This window comes from Pipistrellus hanaki (assembly GCF_964339955.1).
Source record: "Pipistrellus hanaki genome assembly, chromosome: 1".
Classification (NCBI taxonomy): Eukaryota; Metazoa; Chordata; class Mammalia; order Chiroptera; family Vespertilionidae; genus Pipistrellus; species Pipistrellus hanaki.
In genome coordinates this window covers 50720035-50737080 of record NC_140503.1, presented here as the reverse complement: position 1 = coordinate 50737080, position 17046 = coordinate 50720035, and the positions used below count along the sequence as shown (strand labels likewise).

General features: G+C 43.5%; 1 protein-coding gene across 2 annotated transcripts in view; it reads right to left on the bottom strand.

Annotated features, from left to right (window-relative positions):
- The window catches only part of PRTG (protogenin), a 122273-nt gene extending 107487 nt beyond the window's left edge, over positions 1-14786 (bottom strand). For both annotated transcript variants that reach the window (XM_084875867.1, XM_084875868.1), the window contains exons 1-2: positions 14514-14786; positions 11988-12290 (exon numbers count right to left, since the gene is read on the bottom strand). In XM_084875867.1, coding sequence (XP_084731993.1) covers positions 11988-12290; positions 14514-14613 — 403 coding nt within the window. In that variant the 5' untranslated portion in view covers positions 14614-14786. The remainder of the gene's footprint in view (positions 1-11987; positions 12291-14513) is intronic.
- Positions 14787-17046: the final 2260 nt, after the last annotated feature.

Sequence of the window (17046 nt, the reverse complement as noted above, 5' to 3'; positions counted from 1 at the left end):
AAACTTAAAGCGTTTCGGTGGAAGCAGAGCTGTAGCTGTAAATTTCTACATTAAACACACACACACACACACACACACACACCACAAATCAATAATCTAAACTGCATCTCAAGGAATTAGAAAAAATAAAACTAAATCCAACGCTAGAAAATGGAAGAAAATAAAAATTAGAGTGGAGGTAAATGAATTAAGAGGATAGAAAAAAACAACAGAGGGAATCAACAAAACAAAACAAAATAGTTCTTTGGAAAGATAAACAAAATTGGCAAATCTTTAGCTAGACTGACAAAGGGAAAAAAGACAATACACAAATAACTAAAATAAGAATGAAATTGGGGACATTGCCACCAATCTTACAGAAATAAAGAAAAAACATTATAAGAGATTATGAACAACTGTACACCAGCAAATTAGATAATCAAATAAACCTAAGCCCAGTCCTGCCTTCCTTCATGGGAGACGACCAGGCTCATCAGGGGAAGGAGCCAGCCCCATCACCCCACTGCTGCAGCCACTGCCAGTCACCGCAGCCACCCAGGTGTTTTCATCAACAGGGACTCCAGTCCCTTCACCATGAAAAAATGACAACTAACTTTAGACATTTTCAAGATGTGTCTTTCATAGGATTTGACATTTCTTTATTTTTTTATCCTCACCTGAGGATATGTTTCCATTGATTTTTAGAGAATGTAGAAGAGAAAGGGAAAGACAGAGAGAAACATCAAAGTGACAGGAACACTTTGAATGGTTGCCTCCTGCATGAGCCCTGACCTGGGCCCCAGCCAGGGAGGAGCCTGCAACCTAGGTACATGCCCTTGATCAGAATCGAATCCAGACCCTGAGGTTGGCATTATCCACTGAGCCAAACTGGCTAGGGAGGATATGAGGTTTCTTAGCCCCCCAGCAGTGGACCTTCGTTTTTTCCCTCCAGCAGTGTGGTGGGAAAGCCCTAGATCACCTTTTTGGATTCTTATGCCCTAGTTACTAAGAATATTACCAGTGGCATACAGGAAGCTTAGCCAATGAGCGGTCAGAAAAGGTGTTTCCTCTGTAGTTCACACCTTTTGCCTCAGATCTCTGGCTCTGCCCCTACCAAGGCCTAAAGCCTTGGGGCCTGGGCAGGGCCCCCTGTCCCCCAATCCCTCCCATCTCGGGCTCTGCCCCTGCCCAGGGACCAAGCCTCTGGCCAAGGTTGGGGGCCTGGGCAGAGGCCCCCAGCTTCCTCGGATCACTGGCTCTGCCCCTGCCAAGGCCTAAAGCCTCATTCCATTGCAGGATCTATTTAACCAGACTCTGAAAATCACTGCTTTATAGCCAACTTCCATTTGCACAGATATATCAGCAAATGCTGAGTCTCCAAAAGGACTGGGGTTCGCTCTCCCTGCATTGAGGTTACAGGCAAGAAACTTAGTTCCTCAAGGTGTTAAGGACAATAAAAATTAAAACACATTAGCAATTTTATTTCAAAACTAGGGGCCCGGTGCACAAAATTCATGCAGTGGGGGGTGGGTCCCTCAGCCCAGTCTGCCCCCTCTCACATACTGGGAGCCCTCAGCAGATATCCTACTGACGGCTTAGGACCCCTCCCCTGTAGGCCTGGTAACCCCTAATGCTCTCCCCTGCCAGCCTGTTCACCCCTAATTGTCCGCCCCTGCAGGCCTGCGTCCCTCCCAACTGTTCTCCCCTGCATGCCTGGTCTCCCCTAACTGCCCTCCTCAGCAGACCTAATTGCCCCTAACTGCCCTCCCCTGCTGGCCTGATTACCCACAACTGCCCTTCCCTGCCGGCCATCTTGTGGCAACCATCTTATGTCCAATTGACCGTAACTCCAACACACAATATGGGGCAGCCATATTGTGTGTTGGAGTTACGGTCAATTTGCATATTACTCTTTTATTATATGAGATGATCACCTATTTACTACATCATCAACAATAAAGCCCTATACAAGTAAAGTAATAAAAGGTTAAGTTACACAATGATCAAGTCATACACACACACACACACACACACACACACACACATATAATCCACACCAAGCATATGCTTTATTTATTTTTTTAGAGACAGGAAGGAGAGAAAGAAACATCAATATGAGAGATAAACATCGATCAGCAGCCTCCTGACTGGGGATAGAACCCACAACCTAGGAATGTACCCTTCCCAGGAATCGAACCCACCACTTTTTGGTGTACGAGACAATATTCCAACCAACTGAGTCACACTGGCCAGGGCTAACGTCATATTTTTGAAATAAATAAAGAACGGTAGTCAATTCCATTTGGTAAGAAACTGGTCACCTCTCTGTGGATCCGTCATGATTTCTGATTGTACCACCTGCTAACAGTAAAATTCTCTCCCTGAAGAGCAGAGCTTTCTAACTGACACCTGGTGAGCTGAAGATCAAACTTGACAAACTTCACAAAGGTGAAATTTCACAAGGTTTCCTCTGTCTATATACTTCCTTACATGTATTAATCATCACAGATTTCTAAAAATGTAAACTATCCAGGTAAAGGTACTTGCAGGCTTTGAAAGAATCATAGTTCATCACTGGGATAAGTTTTAAAATCCCTTTGGTAAAACTTTTGGTAATACTGTTTTACTGAAGTTCATCCCGCACGTAACAGTATGTTAAAACTTACTGTCAGCCCTGGCCGGGTAGCTCAGTTGGTTAGAGTGTCATCCCAATACGCCAAGGTTGTAGGTTCGATCTCCAGTCAGGGCACATACAAGAATCAACCAGCAAATGTATAAATAAGTGGAACAATGAATCTCTCCCCCGACCATTTCCTTCCCTGCCTCCTTCCCTCTCCTCCACTTCTCCCTTCCCTTCTCTTTCTCAAATCAATTTTTAAAAAGTATCACTGTCAGAGCATAAAAATGTGGCTTTCTTTTTTTTTTTAATGTATTTTTATTGATTTTTTACAGAGAGAAAGGGAGAGAGATAGAGAGCTAGAAACATCGATGAGAGAGAAACATCGACCAGTTGCCTCTTGCACACTCCCTACAGGGGATGTGCCCACAACCAATGTATTGTACATGCCCTTGACCGGAATCGAACCTGGGACCTTTCAGTCCGCATACCGACGCTCTACCACTGAGCCAAACCGGCTTCGGCAAAAATGTGGCTTTCTTGAACATAAAAAATGTAAATTATTATTAAGAAAGTACTAAACACGTTTGATTGTAAGAAAAGCTATAGCTCAATCTCCCTGTTAAAAAGAAATGCCAAAATGGCAATACCAACATCAAAGCATTTTTTCCCTATTCAGTGTCTATACCGAGGTCAATGTTTTAATTGAAGTTACTGTAAATCCAATCAGAGGGACTCGAGCTAATTCAGCTTGAAAGCTGGGAGGGTGTGGGGGGGAAGAGATTAAACTTTATCTTTCTTAATAAGAGTTGGTGGCAGTGGTGGGGAGCCTGCATAATCTACTTCTGGTAAAACACTCCCTCCTCAAGAGAGTTTAGCAAAACTCTTAAAATGAAATCAGCACTATTTTTTTAAATATCGGGCTTATAAACATCAGAATACACTATTAATGTTAGCAGAACCAGACATAAATTTGTAGAGTTATACCCTCAGACACTATGACAACCTTCAAAGCAGCACAACTAATCTCAGACAATGTAACTTTATTTTTCAAGGCTCTTAAAAATAATGCTGGTTCCAATGATCATACAGATTTAAGACAGGTTCACAGCTAAAGTATGAATTCTTAAAAGTACCAAGTTAAATAATGGCCAAGCTTTAAACATTTTTTTCTCAATGACTTAAATGATTCTCTTGCAATGTGATTGGACATAAGTCTTATAAAAATAATAAAAATATAATAAAAATATAATTTATTGGTCATTTACTTAAAATTACAAAGACACTATATTGTTCAACAGCCATCTCCTTATTTTTCCAGCTACCCGTTTTTTATTTGTTTTGTTAATCCCTGCCGGAGGATAGTTTTCCATTGATTTTTAGGTAGAGTGGAAGAGAGAGGGAAAGACAGAGAGAAACACATTGATTAGATGCCTCCTGCATGCTCCCTGGCCAGTGCCTGGGCCAAGGAGGAGCCTGCAACTGTGGAATCGAACCCAGGACCCTTTGGTCCACAGATTGACACTCTACCCACTGATTCAAACTGGCTAAGGCCAGCTACCCATTTTTATAGATAGGACAAGGATCAGGATAATTAAGTGATTAGGCTAAAGCTGGGTGGGGAACCTTTTTTCTGCCAAGGGCTATTTAGATATTTATAACATCATTCGTGAGCCATGCAAAATTATTAACTTAAAAATTAGCCTGCATGGCCAGACCAAATGATTTCTCAGGCCTTATACACTCCATGGGCCGGACGCTCCTCAGTCCTGCTCTGCAGTCATGTAAGTCACCAGCAATGGAGAAGAAATTAATGCCTGACTCTCCTCTTTGTCATTCTTTCTGCTTTTCCACAGAAGCTCCCAGCAACTCAATAAAAAAAAAAAAAAAAATACGGCAGCACTAAGAGGATTTATTAATACCAAATATTGGCAGTTATCAATTTCATAATTTCTTTATGAAATAACTACAAGAACTCAAAAACATTAAAATTCTATTTTGACATAGACTCTATTTTCCTAATTATAAGAAAAAATGTGCATTCTCCTCTTTTGTTTTGATAATTTGCTCTACTCGAAGTATTTTGTTGGAGTAGAACACAGGGTACTATGGGTCCAGCTAGCCTTGCTCAGCATTAGCGCCACTTATTCCAATATTCTGCTTCCTCTTTCTTCCATCTCAACTTGCCAGTTGGGCCACCAGTGACCACTGACCTCTACAGGTGGTCCATTACAGGTAGCAAAATTCCTAGCTTTTCCTAGCACAAGTAACTAACCAAAACAGAAGCACACACAAAGAGTGATATCTTGGGAAAGATGAAGACTATGAAATCCCTGCCCACTACTACTAAGTAATCTAAGACAATATTTCAGTAATAACCAGTCAAAAATGTCCCTGCAGCTTTCTATATTCTAATTAACGTACATCAGTGTCTAATTATTTCCCCTGTAGTCACCCCTGGATGCCCTCTCAAGACGCCACCATCGTAACAACATTATCTGCAGGAAGCTAAATTGCTTCTGCCCAAAGTAAGTCTATGGTGCCATTGAATTAGCTGAAAAGATTTCTGTTAACCATTCACCCAACAAACCACCTACCACACAGCAAATGTTATTCCCTGGGCTGTTAATCACATACAGTTTTACTTCTCCCCATGCAGAGCATCACAATGGATGTTCTTTAACGCTTACCACACATGGAGATTTCTCATATCTTTTCAACGATGGTGTCCATCATGTCAAGAAAATAAAAGGTGCTGCACAATCAGGGTGAAATAAAATTTGCATTTACTCTTAGACCAGATATCCGCCCCAAAAGAGCTAAAATATTGAAATCAGAATGAATGGAACCACAGAAGGGTGAACTCCCAATAATTTTCAATGTACCATGTGTGTGGGGAAAAAAAAAGGGGGGGGGGGGGTAAAGAGACAATATCACTCCAATTCAGACAAATTGATAAAACACATCTTTAAAAAATCTGGCAATATTTAAAAATGGCAAATGCTTCTCTAATAAATACATTTAGCAGTAAATATCAAGTAAAATATCAAGCAAAAGGCAGAAACTGTTAAAATGATTCATGGCCACAGTATGACCTGGAAATAAGTTCTCTATTATTTTCAGAAACATCAGTGGTTCTCAACCAGGGCTGATTTTTGCCTCCAAAACGCTTTTTTTAAAAATTGTCATAACCGAGATGAGGCACCTGGTATGTAGAAGGCTAGGGATGCTGCTACACTGCACCCAACAGTCTCCACAGTGAAGAATTACTATGCCCCATGTCACCTGCAGGTTGAGAAACCTGAAAATGTAATCCACAAGAAATATTTTTTCCTTATGTTATTTTATTATTGGGGGAGGGGTAAGTGTTGGTGGAATAGAAAATCCACTCTTAGCAGCACTAAAAATACTACAAGACCATAAAAAGGCTATTTTGGAGGATTATTCCAAAAGAATAAAATTTATTTAGAGAAAGTAGTCTATGTAAAGCAGAATCATTAAACACACACACACACACACACACACACACACACAACAAAAAAACAAAAAAACACCTCATAGTGTTCTAAACAGCAATTACTGTCATTTCACAAAGTGAAATTAAAAAAAAAAACAACAACAATAACAACAACAACAACAACAACCTTTTCCTTTTCAAAGAACTAAGCCCAGTGAGGATACAAGTTTGAAATCAGAACCCTGAACAATGATTGCATTCTCCAACTAATCTAGCCATTATAAATGCAGCTTATAAAAAAACATATAGAAAAGGGCAAACCCTCCAGAAACTGAGAAAATGAACACTTTTAACTCATGCCTTCTGCTCAGTCTATGAGAATTTCACTTTTAAAGCTCATCAAAAGCAGTTTCTGAGAATCGGAGGTTAAAGGAACAGGGAATGTGAAAATCAGGAAAGTATTTGTCAGATTAGTGTCGGAAACCTTTGTGAGGATGACGCCTTTATCCTCTGCAGTACATATCCCCACAGCAGTTCCCTTGGCTCCAGAATCACAGCCACTGAGGGTGATCTGGTACATTTTTTACTGTTTTTGCACATCACCATTGTCCACTCTTGACTGTGAGCTTATTCTGTGCAGATCACCATGTGAGAGCTTCTGCCAATATTGCTGCAATGATTACAATTGTATTCTTCCTCTCTTAATTGCCAAGATTTAAATAACTTTAAAGAATGCTTCTATAAAAAGTCTGGACACTATAAACTCCCAGAAGTGTTAAAATAGTGCTGACAATGTAAGCTTAATTTGGGGTACAATTTTTAGGGTTTCTCTTAAAAAAAAAATCGTAGCTGCTTCAAGTATGACCCTCAACAAACTGACTCACTCAACACTATTGATTATTTTTCATATCAATGCTAATTGTCAGGCCCTGGCCAGGGTAGTTCAGTTGTTTAGACTATCCTCTCCATATGACAAGGTTGTGGGTTCAATCTCAGGTCAGGGCACATATAAGAATCAACCAATGAATGCATAAATAAGTGGAACAACAAATTGATATTTCTCTCTCTCTCTCCCCTTTACCCATCTCTCTAAAATCAATTTTAAAAATTAAGTAGTAATTGCCAGTTTAAAAGCTGAAAGTAATTGATCCTTAGTGACTATGCTTCTGATAGATAAATATCATCTCTCAAAATTGTAGTCAAGAATATTAGTGAGGGATCTCAAAAAAAAGGAACTTCAGATGCATTGCTTTATTAATTGAAAAACTCCTTCAACCTAAAACCCTGGTTAAAAGATTTGTTTTCTGCCATTCTTTTAAATTGCTCTGGACTTCATCAATAGGCCCAGCTGTTAAATTCAGGAGCAATGACATCAAATCCCTGAGCAAACAACTGATCTAAGTGAGACCCTTTCTCTGGAGTCATCAGAGATAGTTGGCAAAAGGAGGGACATACCAAATGCCCTTTCAAAACTCCATTAAAAAGCTGGGCAGACACAATATAACAAATTTACACACACACACACACACACACACACACACACACACAACTCCACCCCCCAGTGGGCTCTGCTTCGTTAAAAAATAAAATTTCCAACAACTGTGAAAAACAGTGAGATAGTGTTACACATTTCTTCAGATGAGAAATGATCCTCACTAATCAACTGCAAAGTGGGAAAAACTGGTTCCATTACCCAGTGATTATCAGGTACCTGATAAACCTTTTAAGGAGACAGACTCTAAGCACCAAGTGTCACTGTAAAGAAGGCTGTAGAACCCTAAGTGCTTTTACTTCCCTGAGTTAGCTTAGGCCGTTTTAAGATGGTCAGTTTTAAGTTAAACATGTACTTTTGAACCATACCCCCTCTCTTTCAAGATAATTTTTCTTGGATCGCAGAAAGCTGAACCTTACCTACAGTGCTGCCAGATTGATGTCTCTAAATACCTCAGTTCTGTCTTACTTTTCCAAAACCAAATGACTTTTTATTTTGTGTTAGCACTCTTGAATTAAGACATAATTTGAGGTGACTGTGCACACAGGTTAACCCTCTGTCCTTTACAGCATGTACAAATCTCAATAAAAAGTGGCAAAATCTTGGGTTCAAGAATATTAATAAAATTCAAAATTGTGACTAAGAGTCTCATCGTTTTTATCTTTCTCTTTTCAATATACTGCCCACCATCCTTTCTTTTTAACATATGTTTTTAATGTATTTTAACTTCACATTTCAAGATCAACTTCGGGCAATAATGTATATATATCACTCTTTAAGATAGCAAGCACACTCACAGGACAGTTTCCCATTCATCTCATTCAAAGAAATAAAATTCAAGTTTAATCTCAATTTAAACTGAATGACAAACATTTTATTCATGGAAAACAATCAACATCCCTTTAAAGTTATAGAAATGCCCTCCCTCCCCCGACAACTTTAAGAATGCCAAAACTAACCCCAACCTTTTTTTTTGGGGGGGGGGGGGGGGTGGGGGGGGGGCGGAATCCATCCTAAGGTTAAAATTCCTATGGTCTTCCAGCTACAAATAAATGCTCACTTAAAAAAAAAATGTTTCCCATCCAAGTGAACAGCCCTGAAAAACCTACAAAATATAAGCCAGCTTTATGTTCTCTTTCCCTCTGCGCTGAGACTTCAATTTTCCACCTTTTATGGGAAGGAAATAAACAAGCAGCTTCCTGCTCAATCACTAGCTCACAGCCCGTCCTTTACACATCACAGAACACAGCCCGCCTCCTCCTCTGCTTCTCTCCCATGTCTCTTATCTTAATTTAAACTTGTTGAAATACGAGACCGTTTTACCACACTAATGCTTTCCTATGAAATTCATCTTACTCGACATGGAGAATTCAAGAAACATCAGGGCCTCCATACATTATTTCTTAACTTCTCAAAGCATTTGCGTTATTTACCTCGGGAAGACTGGGCATCCGTGGATGTGAACATCTGATTTGCCTAAAGTCTAAAATATGGAAATGTATAGGAAATGGTTTAATCCTCTGGCTCTTACTATTGTATGCAGCCACGTCACTCACTCCCCTTTCCATTCCGATCACGTGAAAATGTAAAGCAGCCCAAACGGCTATCAATAAAAAAGGATTACCTTCGTTTAAAGCAACAACAACCAAACATTACTTTAACCCTATACTTTCCTCTAGATAAACTAAATTAGACGGGTTCTTTTGTGCTGGGGTGAACCACAGGAAAGCAAAGCCCCCGGCCTCTGGGAGGAACCTTGTCCCCGCAGCAGGCTCTGATGTGCTTGGGAGATAAGGCTCCTCGGTGACACTGAAGGAAAGGCCTGCTCACATTTGAATTTCTGCATTCCTCCAGAACAATTCGCGGCAATAGCTAACTTTGCAGAAGAGCTACATGAAAGCCTGGGCCAATGAATGAGGGTCATCTGCTCTTTATCACAAGGGTAAACCTCATCCTGGCCAGTTTCTAACCTTTTAACCCTGTGAATTCCTAATTTACACATGAATAATGGAATTCTTGCCTAGAGTGCAACTTTCAGCTTCTTGTTCCTAAGTTTATAAACCAAGACTTGATTGCCTGTGTGTTAAAAAATCTAAAACTTTCCCAGATTAAAGTTTTAGATTTCCAGGTGCTGTATTATTATTACACATCTGAACCAATGCTTGCCGACAAAAATCTTTGACCAGAAAATAAAAAGAACATACTTGCACCCTGCTGCTATCAATAACTAGGAGAGAACTAGCTTAAACACACACACACACACACACACACAGAATGTCCACTTAATGCCTATTCTCTTCCTGTTTAATATGTATTATAGCTTTACCCTGAACACAGGATAAAGTCACTGGGCACTGGCTTCTTGGATATCAGAACTATTTGGTGAGTTCAGAGTCTCTAAGAAACCTCCTATTACTAAAGAAAAATCTAAACCCGCTCTGCATTTCTTGTTTTAAATCTACAATACTAAATGCAATTTCTTAGCAAAATACCTTCTCAGAGTTATATAAAATGTATACATATGAAAAGAGGGGTCCTTATAACTGACTACAGTTGATGTTTAACAGCAAAGCAATGTTCTAATCTAAATAGTTCCATTAGAAAGTTTTTGGTATTTACAATATGAATTTTGGTATTTACAATATGAATTTTGGTATTTACTACTTCATAGGAGCCTTCAAAATGATTCACAGGTAACTAAATATTTAGTACAAAATTTTTAAAGACATTAAACAAGCCAATACTAATACGCGTTTTGCTGTTACTAACATTTATTACCCTGTTCAGACTATGACGTCTGAAAGCTCTGTGTGCTCCCGTAGTATTGCTGGGGGCCCCTGAATTCTGCCAGGCAGCCAAGGAGGTCCTGGAGGTGAGCTGTGGTCGTGACAAATGCCTCATCTTCCCAAGGCCCACCCACCTATCCATCTCACCCTTCTCCTCTCAGGCAAGGTAATACCGGTTACACATTCTGGGTTTGAAAACACATGATTTTCCCAAACCCAGTAAGAATGAAAAGTTACAGCTCTCAAAAAACAATTCTACGTTATACAAAAGTTAAATGAAGAGAACATAATAGAAAAAGCACACTCTCTGAAAACAGTACAACACAGAAAAACCATTACTCAGCAACAACAAAAATAATTACTGGCCAATGATTACAGTAATAAATAAACAAACAAATGTTTATCAGAAATTCTCTCAGGTCTATGTTATTCTTGGAGGGGAGAAGACTATAATTGGAAACTTCTCTATTTTCTGGCATATTTCAATATAAAAACATCTTTGCTTACAATTTATTTTCTACAATTATTGTATAAATAAAATAAACTGCTAAATGAATCGGACATAAATATGGCCATCGACAGTTACAATAAAATCACCTAGGAAACCCTTAACAATAGCTTCCTAAATTCCAACTGCATAGACTTTGAGGAAACTATTTCCTGAAGATTATAAGCCTTGATGTCAAGAGCTCCCTCTTCCTATTGTTCATCTTTTAAATGATCAGTTTGAAAGTATAATGCAGAATCTATTTTTTTTTTTTTTTGGTGGATCAAGAAAAGCATGTAAGTAGGATGCCTATAGAACTTTTTAAAAAATATAGTTGTGTGTGGGTGTGTGTGTTTAAGCTTTAAATGTCTGTGACAGTGCAGTGCTGCAGTGTCTGGTCACCTGAAGAGGTGGAAAGCCTCAGAGGGAACACGGAGTACCCTGTCTTAGACCTATCTTTCCACCCAACAGTCATCAGGTCAACCTCCAAGCAATGGATCTCCTGGACAGATGGTTGATCTGATGGGGCTGTTAATACAAAGGAAATCATTAGACAGCAAACTTTATGACAACTGGAAAAAGGTGAGCAGATCTGGTTTAAGTCCATTAGGCATAATATGGAAATGGCCTTAATCTCTCTCTCTCTCTCAGCAAGAAAAGACCAGGAATACTTCAAAGGCTTGAGAGTTACTGACCAATGCCCTCGCTTACAATTAAAAGCAACATGGGTGATCTTAGAGCCAGCAGGTCAGAGCAAGGGAAGGTGGAGCTGTAAGGAAGATTTAGCACTCCAGGGCCATTTGCAAAGCAGAAAGGTTTGCTAGTAATTTTAAAAATTCAATTATTCTTTTACAAAGGACTCGATTTTTAGAACAATGGCTGTTGTGTTGGCCAAACTTTTACTCTCAACTCTCCTCATAGTGAAACACTCAAATTTACATAAAGCCACCTCTACAGGTTTTCATGTTCTAAACCTAATTTTAAAACTTTTGTACTCAGTTGAATTTACATTTTCCCCCTCAGATTTTTCTGCATTGCCTTTTCTTGGCATCAACTAGTATCTCCAGGAAAACTCCTCATGTTTGTACGACCTTGGGGTTGGCATATCAGTGGTTTGAGAAATTATCAGAGTATAGCAATGTAAAACAATGAAGAACTGAAAGACTTACTCGATAAGGTCAGATGAGCTTTTTGACTGAGAATGGCCCCGTATTTGTTCATTGCCAAGCACTGATAAAATCCTTCATCCGACTGCTCTCCTCGCTTGCCATCCACCTCACTGATGTATAAAGAGCCGTTAGACAGGACCTGGATCCGTTTATTTTCAGGCACTTTTGCTCCGTTTTTCAACCACGTGACCTTAATAGGCATTTCTCCGTGAGCCTGGCAGTCTAACAGGACTGGCTCCTTTCTCGTGACAGTTACATCCTGTGGTTCCTTTACAAAAAACAGTTCGCTAAAGCACCAAGTTCCTATAACGAAAAGGGGGGAAGGCACATCCAGATCATGGGTATAACATCATTTCTTAACACACCATTGTAAAACACACTTCGGGGTGTAATAAAGCAACGCTTAACAAACCGTACTGGTTAACTCACAAACCTCTTACCATAATCATCTAAGTTTCAGCAAACCTTCTCAACAAATCAGAAACATCACCTTTTACAACATCTTTACTAAAAGCACGGGGGAAGATTTCCATCGCCGCTATGCCTTGTAAGAATTCTGTTCTCGAGTTTCTTGCTCGAGTTTCAAAATCATCAGGAGAGCCCCTGAGCACAAGCTGTTTGCTCCTTTTTTACAAGCTTGTCAAAAAGATCTTGAACAGAGTAAGTCGTAAAAGTCTAATTTTACAAGAAATCATTAGCAAAACTCCAACTCTGTGAACAAGCAAGTTTATTTCCTCGTCCCTTGAAGTGTTTTTGGAGCCCTGGCACCTACTCCTTCTGAGAAGAGCGTTCATCTTTTGTGACAAATGACACGTCTGCATTTTTACATCTGCCCTTCTACTCCAAGGACTCTCTGTCTCAGCTCCTGGAAAAACAGACCCCCTGACTTCACGTCTCCAGAGTCAGGCAGATAGTTAAAGGACAGACAGTTGACTTTGAAAAGTTGGTAACTCTTGCTGCTTGTACTCAGTGGGTGATCGGATTAGGAAACGTTTTTTTCCCCTTTTCTTTCTTACTTTTTTTTTTCTTTCTTTTTTTGGAACTGCCTACTGTTGGGGAAAAATGCGTGACTAATTGGTCCTTACTGTCTAATAGGGATAAGAGATTGCTTAATCAACCAGTACACTTTTTATCAGAGCAGAGGAAAGGTTTTATCCTAGGTGTACAGATTGCCCTCTCTCCCCTCCGGGATCCTACGACCACCTAACACCATGTGTCACCTCTTTGCAGTTCGGTGCAAAGGCTCAGGTCTTGCATACTGACTGGGGCCCCGAGGTGAACTGTTAGGGGTCTGGAGGGAAAACGTTTCCTCTTCCTCCTGACGGTTTTTAATCCCTGAATACAAATCTCTGGGATGGGTCTCTGTCTCTGAGCAAGGCTGACCGCTGCTGATGCATGCCCAGGGCGCCGCCAGCGACCCTAACTGCCCCGCGCGGGGGAGGGCCGCTCCGGAAGGCGCCCATTGTGTTTCCGAGGCAAACCTCACTTTGATCCCTTTCTCATGCTAACAGAAACGAACTCCTCCAGGGGAAAAAAAAAAAAAAAAGTAAGCCCGGGGTTGGTAACCTGCCCATAAATAAAACAACCCGTTCGCCTGAACACCACTTCTCCCTCCTCCAACCACCACCTCCCCTGTGCACGTTTTCTCTCTTTTGGAGGATAACCCTCACAGACACAAAAGGAAGATTAGTTCGTCCAAGTTGGCGCACGCACGGTGAGCCCGGAGTCTGGAGGGCTCTTCCTTTCCGGACACCCCTCAGGCCCTGCCCCCAAAAAACCTGGCTACGAGCAATCAATCCTATTTAGACTGACGCCCTCCCTCCCAGGTTCGGGTCCCTTGAGCCCCTCGGGGACACACATGCGCCCCGCTCCTGGGAACCCTCTTCTTTTTCCATCGCACCCCTCCCGGCCCCCCTCGCTCCATCCGGATGCTGCACAGTGGGGGCCCTCGGGGTGCGGACCTGGGCGCCGAGTTCACCTTATCTCTCCCTCCACCTCCTCAATCCTCCCCCCCCCCAAAAAAAAAGTGGGGTTGGCCCCGCTGCAAAGCCGGAGAGCCTCGCGGAGCCCCGGCGCCCCTGCGCGGCGAGCCCGCCGCCGAGGAGACAATATAAATAAAGCCACGTGCGCCCGGAGGAAGGGCGGGCGGGCCGCGGAGGCGAGGGGCAGCCGGCGCGGACAATGGCGCGGGAGGAAGGGGCGCGAGTGGACAGCCCGCGCCGAGGGCCGCGCCGCGGGAGGAGCGCGCCCGGAGCGGCTCCCGCAGCCCTGCCCGCGCCCGGCCACGCGCGCCCGCCGCCGCTCGCCACCGGCCGCAGGGAAGAGCCAGGGACCGGGCCAGCGCCGCCGCGGAGGACCCGCCGCCCTCCCCGTGCCCCCTCCACGCTCCCCGCGCCCTCCCCGCGCTCCCTCCACGCTCCCCGCCGCCCTCCCCGCGCCCCCTCCACGCTTCCCGCGCCCCGCGCCCCAGCCCCCGCGCCCCCGCTCCCCGCCCACGCGCGCCCACAGCGCGGCGAGCGCGCCCACCTGGGAGCGAGCCGAGCAGCAGCAGCAGCAGCAGCGCGCGGAGCAGCAGCATCCCCGGCGGCCGCGGCCGGGCGCGGGGTCGCAGAGAAGAAGGCGCCATTCAGCGGGGCTGCGCGGACATGCTCCCGCCGCCGCCCCGCAGCCGCTGTCCGCTCGGCCCCGGCCCCGCCTCGCAGCCCCCCGCGTGCAGCCTGCCTCCCGCTCGGCACCGGCGCGGCGCGGGCGGCGGGTGTCGGTGTGCGGCGGCGGCGCGGCCGGCGCTCGGACCCCGCTCGCAGGAGGCGGGGGACAGAGGGTCCGGCTGGGGGCGGAGTGGACAGCACCGCCGCCGGCCGCGGACTACTTTCTACATCTGGCCCCGGTCCGGCCCCGCGCGGCCGCGGAGGGAGACGCTGGGGGAGGGGGCGGGCGACAGGGTCGCGGCCCCGGGAGGGGAGGGGAGGGGAGGGAGGGCGGGCCGCGCCGGACAATGCACCTGGGGGTCAGGCCCCGGCTGAGGGTCTCCGGCCGCGCCCCGCCCCCTCCGCCCGCCTCCGGGGAGGGCCAGCCACAAAGGCCGAGCCTCCCGGCCAGCCTGCCCCCGGGGCCCCTCTCCCGCCGGCTTGTTTAGGATTGGGGGAGGGAAGGGGGAAGGGGTGGGGGAGGGATGGTGTTGAGAGACGGGGAAAGGCCGGAGACTTCTCCCCTGATGGCCCCTGCCCATCCCCCTGCCGCTCTCACACGCTGGGGCCCGGTGGAGGGAAACGGGCTCTTTCCCACTTGCAGAGGTTTGTCCGCCGGACTGCAGGCATCCCCGGTGACCAGCCCCACATTTGGGGACAGTTCTTACCCCCCCTCGCCCCCATCAGATGCAGCACTGATTAGAAGCATCTCCTACGATTACCTTTTGGGGCTATGTTTTATTCTCTCTCAACTTCTAATCAAGTTCTGGGAGTCGTGAGAACTTGTGCACACAAAAGGCCCTGTCCTAAGAATGGAAGATGCTTAGACTCTCTGCGCTGCTAGACATGACGACCTGGTTAGAAGTTAAAACGGACTAGGAAAGACCTAAGTGTTGTGAAATTTGTTCACATCTCTTAAAGTTTAGGTATAACAAGAGTGCGTGCTGTAAAGGTACATTTTACAAATGCAATCAAATGGCTCAATGTGGATCCATCCTAGCCTTGCAAGTGGGTTAGCAAATGGCACAAGAATCTACCAGTAAATCGGTGGCACATGATGATGAGGGTGCAGGCGAAAAGCTCACCTTAATGAAAAGTGCTGGCAGGAAGCTAGCTGTTGTCACTAAGACAAAATCCTCCTTATGAGAAACAAAATGTGTGTGTGTGTTGGGCGGGGGGAGGTCAACAGTGTTAGAACATCTGCTGGGAGGGCAGCACCTACCCTCGCTGGAAGCTTACTCTAAAAAGGATCAGCCTGCTAAACGATTTCTACTTGACTGCAGGGAAGACAGTAAAGTGTTGGCTCTATTGCCTCCAAAATCTTAACTTAAAATTGACGTGAATTTGAACTATTTTTAAGCATCAGAATAAAGGTTCTTTAGAAGTAATAAAATGAAACGTTTACCAGGATGTTTTAAATATCTGATAAATCACATTTACACAAAATTATATTCATGGGTGACACTAAGCTAGATTTTTAAAAATTGTATGACGTGCTTCTCCCTCTTGATTCCCCCTTCTCCCTGTTCCCTTTCAATCGACCCAAATGCTCATATTTTCTGCATAAAAATTGCTAGTAAGATGCTCTTATGCTCTCTTTCTTGAATAAATAAGAAGAACAAATGCTGGAGGAGGGGAGGGATAAGCTAGACGCAAGGGAAGAACTTTTTTTTAACCTGCCACTTTGTCTTTTCTTTAACATTTCAATTAGTCATAGGAGACTTTGATTCTAATGCAATGGCTTTGGACCTTGAGTTGCACTGGGGAAGAATATAGCATTGCATCTAACACGAAATAAAATAATATATGTAACATAGATAACATGTAATGTGATTTAACGAACTCTTCTGATATATTTACTGTCCCATGTTGGGCAGCAAGAACCTTACTCTGATGATGTAATTATACAATTTGTAGTATACCCAAGATCACTCTTTAGTAAATGGTAACGGAAATAGAATCTCACATCTTCTGATTTGTTTTTTGCTTTTTTTTTTTTTTTTTTTTTTACTGTGACCTTTCTGTTCTTTAAATAATTTCATGTAAACTTCTCTCTTTTTTTTTCTTTCCTTCTTTCCTTTTTTTTCTAAACGCCTATTCCTGTTGGCTTCAGAATTTATGGCATACTTCTTTAAATAACACAGTAGGTGTCTTCTCGGACAATCACATTTTCTTTCATGTACAATACTTGTCTTATCTGATGTACGAGCTGCACAGGCCACTTCGGGGCTTGTTCCCCAGTTCTCCAAGGCCCCACCGATTCCAGCACTGTTCCCGCGCATAGTGAGATAACCACACTGCGGTGGTTAAGAGCATGGGTTTTGGTGTCTGTCAGACTACAGTTCAAATTTCAGTGTGACATAGACAAGTTA